The 10,013-nt window shown below is 41.9% G+C and overlaps 1 protein-coding gene across 2 annotated transcripts in view; it reads right to left on the bottom strand.

Moving 5' to 3' along the window:
- The window catches only part of Mob1a (MOB kinase activator 1A), a 16,896-nt gene extending 10,368 nt beyond the window's left edge, over window positions 1-6,528 (bottom strand). The window contains exons 1-2 of one of the 2 annotated variants that reach the window (XM_031382297.1): window positions 6,277-6,528; window positions 1,734-1,900 (exon numbers count right to left, since the gene is read on the bottom strand). In XM_031382297.1, the coding sequence (XP_031238157.1) occupies window positions 1,734-1,900; window positions 6,277-6,290 (181 nt within the window). In that variant the 5' untranslated portion in view covers window positions 6,291-6,528. The remainder of the gene's footprint in view (window positions 1-1,733; window positions 1,901-6,276) is intronic. The other variant, XM_031382298.1, reaches the window with a different exon arrangement.
- Between the last annotated feature and the right edge of the window lie 3,485 nt (window positions 6,529-10,013).

Here is a 10,013-nt window from a genome sequence, read left to right as displayed (position 1 = left end):
CTCCTCCTCCTCCTCCTCCTCCTCCTTCTTAAGTATAGAATAGAGTTTATTTAGGGCATGGGGAGAGGAGTTAAGAGGGTAGCACAGGCAGAGAAAGGCAGAGAGAAGGAGAAAGTAAAGAAGTAGGGGCCAGCCATGACCACGTGGGAGGGGAAGAGAATGGGGGAGAGATGGGGAACAAAAGGGCAAGAGGCAATAGGTAGAGAAGGAACTTAGTATAAGCTCTTAAATACTGAGCCATCTCTCCAGCCCTCCCAATAATTTTTAAGGGAATACAGGAATTCTGGAAACAAATGTGTGTGTGTGTGTGTATGTATGTTTGTGGCGTGTGTGTGCATATATATATGTATATATATGCACACACACACACACACACACACACACACACACAGCTCAGAAGACAATCTCCAGGAGTCAACCCCCTCTTCGACCATGTGGATTCCAGGGAATGAACTCAGGCTTAGCAACAAGTATCTTTACCAGCTGAACCATCTTGCTGGCCAGAGACCAAAAGATTTGAATAGACATTTTAGATCAATTAAACCTTAAAGAAAGATCTAAAACTGAAGGAGGCCAACACATGCCATCAGAATAACAATTTGAGATTTAATTTGAAAAAATTTTAAATTGCCGGACAATGGTGGTGCATGCCTTTAATCCCAGCACTTGGGAGGCAGAGGCAGGTGGATTTCTGAGTTCGAGGCCAGCCTGGTCTACACAGAGAAACCCTGTCTCAAAAAAAAACAAAAAACAAAAAAACAAAAAAAACAAAACAAAACAAAAAAATAAATTATATAATTTGTATCTGTTAAGGTTTGGTCTGTTGCTGTGGATTATAATGCTAAATTCTGTACTAGAGTCTAGGCTTATGAGTGAATCCTCACATTTATAAGCTTTTGTTGTGCAAACCTTATTCCTTAATTTAAAATTGGTTACATAAAAATTAGCAATAGCCAATACTGGAAGGATTAGAGGTAGGTGGGTTTTGAGTTACCTGGTTGGGGGTAGAGAATCAAGAGGAGGAAGAAGTAAAAAGGGGAAGAAGCTGCCAGGAGAGGAGATAGACCATGAGCCAGAGACCAGGAGAAACAGCAAGTACCTGGGGTACATCACTGGGGAGGTAGCAAAGCCAGCAGTTAAAAAAGTAGATTAGGGATTACCCCTCAGTAACTGTCAAAGCCAAATAATCATAGTCTGAGTCTCATTTATTTGTAAGCTAGCTGGGGATAAGTTTAAGTTGTTTCAGCTTCAGTATCTGTTTGTGGGTATGTCCATGTGAATCCAGAAGAGACTGTTGGATTCCCTACAGCTAGAGTTACAGGCAGTTGTGAGCTGCCCCATATGGGTGCTGGGAGACAAACTGTGTCCGTTAACCAGTGACCCATTTTTCCAGCCCAAACTTGATAATTTAAGTAAAATCAAAAACAGGGTTTCCTCTAAAAAAAGTAGTACTTCACATTGTTCAAACATGTAAGTCTTCCAGTGTGCATATACTTTTTTTAGTTGACCTTACTCATTTCTTCACAATATTCTTACCAAGAAATATCTAAAAGCATTCAGCACTTCTTAAGTGTCTCCACTCACCACAAAACCAAGTCCTTTGACAGGTAAAGTCTAAGTGTATTTTATAGATAGCTGTTATATTACAATAATTATACCTATAAAAGAAAATTTATTAAATAAGATTTTAGCAAACTCTATAAATCAACAAGTTAATATTCTTAAAAGCTTACTATTGACAGCAATCCATTCATTGAGGTCCTCTCCCTCAGGCAGCATAACAGCTTGCCTCAGATTGCCACTTCCAAGAGTTGCCTCTGCATGCTTTAAGAGTTCGTACTGATGGGACCCTTCAGGAATATTCTTCTTTGGTTTGAATGTTTTCGAAGAGCGGCTGCTGCTGTTGGGTTAAAGGTAAAAATATATGAATTTTTAGAAATGAAAGAAGATTGGCATTTTAACTGTATAAATGGCTCTATTAAGGGGCTAGAAAGATGGCTAAGCAGTTAAGAACATGAATATCTTTTACATATATACACACAAATAAATAAATATTGGAATAAATAAGCTGATCAATAAAAAGTGCTCCCTAAATATTAGGCCAAGATGGAAGAAAGGATGATGACAAAAAAGAACGCAGCAGTGTCAAACATTTGCCCAGCATTAAGGAGGCCCTGGGCTCCAGACAGACAGACAGACAGACAGACAGACACACACACACACACACACACAAACACACACACACCCTATAAAACCAAGAGCAGAGACTGAATAGATGACTGCCTAGTTAAGAGCACTTGCTGCACAACATAAAGACCACCTGCAATCCGACTCTGGAAGCGCTAGTGCTTTAGGGTACTTCTTAGGGAGAATAATGTCAAGAAATGAGTAAGGTCAACGAAAAATGATTGATAAAAGCAAAAATAGGAGGCTTATATGTTGTTTGGACAATGTGAAGTACTACTTATGTGGTATTGGGGAAAGAGACAGGAATGTGACAGTATAAGAATGGCCTCATAGGATCATGTACTTAAATACTTAGGGAGTGGCACTATTTTCTTGTTGGAGGAAGTGTGTCACTGGGGCTGGGTTTGGGGTTTCAAAAGCCCAAATGAGTCCCTGTCTGTCTCTCGCTTCCTGCTGTTCCAATTCAGAACTTCCAGTTACTTCTGCAGCACCATGTCAGCGGGTGTGCCACCATGCTTCCCATCATGATGTCAATGAATTAAACCTCTGAAACTGTAAGCAAGCCCAAGTTAAATGCTTTCCTTTGTAAGAGTTGCCCTGGTCTTGGTGTCTCTTCACAGCAATACAACACTAAGTCAAGAAGGATCTCTCGGACTTGCTGGCTTCCAGTCTAGTGGGGATAAAAAAGGAGTTCCAAGTTCACCTTGCCTTAAAGAAGAGGCAAAAGGTGACAGGAGGGCCCCAATGCCCTCTTCTATTTTCTGTGCATCAGGACACAACACCACACACTTGTGTGCATACTCCACACTCACAGATCTACATATATGAAACAAACAAGTAAAAATTTAAAAGTATTAGTACAGGGCAGCACAACTTGTTACATTATACCCCATCTACCAGAGCATTTAACCAAGGGGTCGTGTAAGAGTGGACACACTGTAGATTCTAGTACTTGTTATAGCAACATCTTTTAACAATGCAAATCTACTCCTTCCATGCATTTGTAGATATGGAGTGCATAGCCACATCCTGGGATGCTGTACAGTGAAAAATAGGTAATTAGTATATATGTTCAAGAAAGAACTAAAGCACAGCTGAACACATTACAGAACCAAATTAGAGCAAAGCCTATTTTGTTAAGCCATAGAAAGCACAAACAACAACAACAAAAAAAACAAAAACAACAACAGAAAAAGCATTAAAATAATGCATATCAGAACTGTGACAACATCTAAAAAGGGGAAGGAAATAGACTAGTGGGTTTACACCTTACCTGTGAAAGTAAATTTTAAGTAGTGTAAAAAGTAAAGAATTATGAAAGCACTAGACTAAATATCATACTTTATAAAGAACTATATATATTAAGGAAGTACTAAGTTAGAAGGATCACCCCAGGGCTAGAGAGATAGCTCAGCGGTTAGGAGCACCGACTACTCTTCCAGAGGTCCTGAGTTCAATTCCCAGCAACCACATGGTTTCTCACAACCATCTGTAATGGGATCTGATGCTCCCTTCTGATGTGTCTGAAGAGAGCAATGGTGTACTCATATACACAAAATAAATAAATATTAAAAAAAAAAAAAAGAAGGATCATCCCAGGAACACACGGAGATAGGAAACTGAATAACAGGAAACTAAATATGGGAAATTAACATTAAGTGATTTCTTAGATACAATATGATCTTCATATTATAAATTAAGGTTTATGCTTCAAGGGTTGGAGAAATGGCTCAATAGTTAAGAATACTTGCTGTTCTTGCAGATGACTGAGGTATACAGTTCCCAGCACTCACATGATGGCTCACAACCATCCACAACTACAGTCCCAGGGGATCTAGTGCCCTCTTCTGGCATCCATAGGTACTAGATGCACATGGTATACTTACATACATACATACATACATACATACAGGCAAAATACCCATACTCATAAAGTAAAAATAAATCCTAAACTGGGCATACTGGTACACATCTTTAATACCAGCACTCTGGAGGGAGAACCAGGCAGATCTCTGGGAGGTCAGCCTGGTTTAGTTTGTTCCAGGACAGCCAGAGCTACATAGTGAAACCCTGTCTCAAATAAATAAATAAATAAATAAATAAATAAATAAATAAATAGCAAAACAAACTAAAGAACTAAATAAATCTTTGAAAAATACACGTATTCTTCAAATGATACCATCAAGACAGTTAAAATAGGGGCTGGTGAGATGCCTCAGCAGGTAAGAACTCCAACTGCTCTTCCAAAGGTTCAAATCCCAGCAAATACTGGTAATGAGATCTAACACCCTCTTTTGGTGTGTCTTAAGACAGCTACAGTATACTTATTTATAATAATAATAAATCTTTGGGCTGGATCGAGCTGGGCTGACCAGAGTGAGCGGAACTGGAGCAAGCAGAGGCCTTAAAAGTCAATTCCCAACAACCAGATGAAGGCTTACAACTATCTGTATAGTTACAGTGCATATTCATATACATAAAATAAATAAATCTTTAAAAAAGGACAGTTAAAATAATCCTAAGGATGGAAAAAACTATTTTTAAGTCACAGATGTAATGAGATACTCATATTCAAAATACATAAAGAATTCTTACAACTCAAACCAAAAAGGCAGACGGACACAACCACTGCACCATATATACACATGGAAATGTCACAGTGAAACCCATTAATTTGTACAATTAATGGTTGCTAACAAAATAAAAAATCTGATTTTAAAATACAAAAAGGCAAGGCCAGCCTGGTCTACAGAGTGAGTTCCAGGACAGCCAGGGCTACACAGAGAAACCCTGCCTCGAAAAAAAAAGAAAGAAAAACGAAAAGGATCTCAATAGACTTTATCTACAAATGGCCTGAAAATACAAAATACACACAGATAGACAGACACAGACACAGACACAGACACACACACATTTAACATTATTGGTCATTGGGAGAATGTAAATCAATAAATTCCACTTCACACTAAGATATAACAAAGGCAAATTGCCAGACAGATATGAACTAAAAAATTCTGAAAGCTCATACAGTGAGACTGGGATATAAAATGCAGTGCAGGCTTTCAAAGGCTTGGCAGTGCCTCAAAGGCTAACATGTAAAAACTTCACTAATACTCAGGAGATACCATCACACACACATACCCAAAAACCTATAACCAGGTGCTCACAGCAGCGTTATTCAGAATAACCAAAGAGAAGAAAAAACTGTCCATCAGTTTAAGTTATAAATAAAAACTTACATTTACCTCACATGGTTGAAGAGCTATGGACAGTCCACAGGAAGAGTCAGGTTTTTCAGGGACAAGCTCAAACAGACTACTCATAATCAATGGCTAGCTCTACACCCAACTACAGACAGACAACACTGGATTCAGTAGGTATGTATATAATATAGACGTAATATATGATATAGATAAGAGGACATGAATTTGAATGGGAGATGAGAGGACACTGGAGGAGTTAGAAATGAGTTCTCAAAAATAAAAAATAAAGCCGGGCGGTGGTGGCGCACGCCTTTGATCCCAGCACTTGGGAGGCAGAGGCAGGCGGATTTCTGAGTTCGAGGCCAGCCTGGTCCACAGAATGAGTTCCAGGACAGCCAGGGCTACACAGAGAAATCCTGTCTCGAAAAACAAAACAACAGCAACAAAAAAAACTTAAAAAAAAAATCACAGCAAGACCCTTTCTCAAAACAAAACCAAAACAAAACCCCCACATTTAAAGTAGGCCTGTCCCGGTGGCCTAGGCTGTGTCCTGGCTCCTTAGAAAGCTGAGGCAGGAGGAGCCCAGGTTCAAGCCCTGCCTGGGATCAGAGGAAAGTCACATTATAAGGTGCAAAGCTCTCTCCTCCAACGTAAACCTGTGGGAAACACGGAGAATCTGCACTTTTGTTTCTCAACCTCGTCTGGTCCCCGAGGTTCCGTACATTTTCCTGCGCGAGCCGTTTCCGAGGCGGCAGGCCCGGTGCAGCGCGATGTCCGGCTCCGCCCTCCGCTTGGCCCCGCCGCCCGCCTGCCGCAGCCGGGCCCAGCCGACCGACACCCTCCCCGCCCCGCCCCGCCCCGGCCCGGCCCGGCCTGGCCCACTCACAAGAGGAAGCTCATCCTCACTAGCCCGAGGGGCCGTGGCCCCCGCCCCGTCAGACTCGGCGCCGCCGCGGGCACCGGAAAGCAGAGGGCGGTCCGCGGTTCAGCAGGGCTGCCGAAGCTTCACGGCCCGGGTTCGGTACTGAGTTCCAGCCGCCGCGACCAAGCACCGACCGCGGCGTCCTCCGCGTAGCCTCCCACAGCTCCAAGTACCGAAATGCGGAACCAACAGGATCTCGCGAGACCCGGCTTCTTCCCGTCGCGCGGAGCTTCGCCCCGCCCCTCGGTGAACTCAACCAATCAGTATTCTGTGGGCACGGGAGGGAAATGGGGCCAGCTAAGCATTGCTGTCAACTGTTCCGTGGCGGAGGGACCTCTGCCAGTGCTACTTAGTGACTGCTTTGCTATTTAGAAGAACTTTATGTCTTTTCCTAAAGGAGTGCTATTCTAGCCGCATCGTCTGTTAATGGACACTTGGGAGGTTTCTACACACACACTATAACGCTGCTAGGAATGTTCATGCTCATGTTCTGTGTGGGAGGATACGTTGACACCAGGTGACACTCTAGTAGAATGACGAAAAGGGGGAAAAAAACCTGTGGAAATTTAATGAGGATGCAGGATGCGCAGTGTCAAAGACCCAGTATTTTGCCGCTCCAATTGATGGTGTTCAGAACCATTTTAATGTCACCTGTCACATTAATGACATCAATTTTATTTTATCAACTTTTGGGTTCCTTTTTGTTTGTCTGTTTGTTTGTTGTTCTTTTGTTGAGACAGGATCTCATGTGTTCCAGGTTGTGCAGGCTGGTTTAAAGTTTACTATGTAGCCAAGATGACATTGAGTTCTGCTTCCACCTTCCAGGTGCAGGGATTACAGGCTTGAGCTACTATGCTGGCTCCATTTATTAACTTTTTAAACCACCTTTTATAAATTTGTATTTATTAGTGTGGTGTGTGTAAGGGCAACATGTAGTAGTAGTAGTAGTAGTAGTAGTAGTAGTAGTAGTAGTAGTAGTAGTAGTAGTAGTAGCTGGTTCTCGTTTTTTCTACCATGATGGGTGGGGGTGGCAGTCCAACCTAGGTTATCAGGATTATTCAGTAAGCTTTTTCTTTTCTTTCTTTCTTTTTTTTCTTCATTAACTTCTGTAGATTTGTATGTGATTTAGAGTATGTGCTTTGATGTATTTTTCTTCCTTCCTTCCTTTCTTTTTTTGTTTGTTTATTTTCCTGGTTTTTTTTTGTTTTGTTTTTGTATTTTGTATTTTTGAGACAGGATTTCTCCTCTGTGTAGCTCTGGCTGTCCCTGGAACTCACTCTGTAGCCCAGGCTGGCCTCGAACTTAGAAATCCGCCTGCCTCTGCCTCCCAAGTGCTGGGATTAAAGGCATGCGCCACCGCCACCACCACCCGGCAAAGATGGGTCTTTGTGAGTTCATGGCCAGCTTGCTCTACATAGCATGTTCTAAGACAGCCATGACTACATAGACTCTGTCAAAAACTATATGTGTGTGTATATGTGTGTGTGTGTATCCATGTATATATGTATGTACTACAAAAATATGATGTGGGGGCTGGAGAGACGACTTAATGATTAAGAAGAGCACTTGCTGTTCCTGTATAGTACTTGAGTTCAGGGTCCAGCATCCACAACTGTCTGTAGCTCTATCTGCTACTTCATTACCAGAGCATCTAATGCTCTCTTCTGACCTCCACAGGTACCAGGCATACATATGGTAGCACATGAATATAAGCTGGCAAAACATTTATAAAATAAAAATAAATCTTCTTTTAAAAAGGAAAAAAAATAGCAGAATAAAGAAACTTCAGGCTTGGTTTGTTTGTTTGTTTGTTTTTCATCTTTTAATGAAATGATTCTTAAAATTGTAGAATTATTTAATCTATAAGGAAAAACTTATTAGAGACACTTCTCAGTATGTTCAGTTTTAGGGAGAAAGTCTTAGGGATTAAAGTGGAAATCTTTGGTCAATATTTAAAGAGGATATCAGTCTAAATCCTCTTAAGGGGTCAAGATAAGGTTTCCCAGTGAGTGAGGGGCAGGTAGAAGAGAAACAGGTGTTGCTACAGGTGCTATTTGGTCTCCACCAGAACAGACAGTGGCCAAACAAACTCTGGGGTGCTTTACTCACTCCAGCTCAGCAGGATGGAGAGAGAGCGTCATAAGATCTGGTTATAGTAGATGTGGGAAACAGAAGGTAAGCGGCAGCTCAAAGGGCCTTCCTGTCCCACCTCTTCTGGACTGCTTCCCCCTCCCCCAGCCCTGCTCTCCCTTCAGTTCCCCTTTTGAGCTTCCTTAGGCAAAACTGGTAACCTTGACTTTTCATTCCGTGTAAGCACCTCACACCCCCATTTGCAGAACTCCAGCTTGACCCTATCTTCTCCCACATAGAGCCTCTTCCCTTGCTTTGGACACTTCCAGGTCCTGCCTTTCCCAGACAGTGGCTCCCCCTCACAGATGAGGGAAGAAAGACATTAAAAGTTCCAAGCTGTTCCTGTTCCGTGTCCTGGACTGTGAAAGAGAAATCTCAGTGTACCAGAAACAAAAACCCGCTCCTGGCATATGGAAGTTTTATTCTGAAAATGACTTAAAGTCCTTGGTCAGATTTCTGTTTGCATCTATAGACAAAAGCAAGGCCTCTGTCCTGGGGTTTACAGTAAGGGTGTGTGTGTGAGTGTATGTGTGAGTGTGTGTGTTTATGGTTTTTTTTCTTTTAGGCAGAGCTCATGTAACCTGGGCTGATCTCAAGCTCATCATGTAAAGCATGGGCTCATGCTTTTAATCTCAGCACTTGGGAGGCAGAGACAAGCAGATCTCTGTGAGTTTAAGGCCAGCAGGTCATATAATGAGATTCTCTCTCAAAAAAAAAAAAAAAATACACAACACGGGCTCATTATGTACCTGAGGATGTCCTTGAATTTCTGATCCTCCCACCTCCACCTCTCAAGTGCTAGGACTACAGGCATGCACGGTTTTATGCAAAGCTGGGAACAGAGCCAGGCCTCCATGCATGCTAGGCAAGCAATTACTGGTTGAGCTACACCCTTGGCCCTGGTAGACGGATATAATTGCAAACCATGACACTAAGATGAGGAAAAGCACAAAGCTGATGAAGATCATTGAAAGATTGGCAGGAGAGATAACAAATAGACTGAATACTCACTTTGGCAGCACATACACTAGAATTGGAACATTACAGAGATGTAGCATGGACCTTGTGTAAGAGCGACATGCAAATATCTGACATTCACTGCCAAGCTTAACAGCCTGTGTTTGATCTCCAGGACCCAATTGGAAGGAGAGAAATGACTCCTAGAAGTTATCCTCTGACTTCCAGATACACATGGTGACGTAACCAAACCCTAACCCCAACACACAGATCATATATATATAGGCCACATGTATGTATATATACATACACACATATACATATATGTGTATATATGTGTATACACACACACACACACACACACACACACACATAAAACCAGGCTGGGCATAGTAACACACACCTTTTACCCCAGTATTGCAGAAGCAGGCACAGCAAGAGCTACATTATTGAGACCCTATCTTAAAAACAATCAATCAGTCAAACAAAACAAAAACTGGAAAATTTAAATGTCAATGAAGCTAAGCCCTCAGAAGACAAGCTAGTCCTGTGCAAGGTGTGGGTAACAGGCACTGCTCAGAGCCAAGCCCATGTGCAACGGCTTTGAAGTGAGC

Source organism: Mastomys coucha, unplaced genomic scaffold, assembly GCF_008632895.1.
Source record: "Mastomys coucha isolate ucsf_1 unplaced genomic scaffold, UCSF_Mcou_1 pScaffold20, whole genome shotgun sequence".
NCBI classification, from domain to species: domain Eukaryota; kingdom Metazoa; phylum Chordata; class Mammalia; order Rodentia; family Muridae; genus Mastomys; species Mastomys coucha.
The sequence above is the reverse complement of the archived record's forward strand: the minus strand, read 5'-3'. Positions and strand labels throughout refer to the sequence as shown.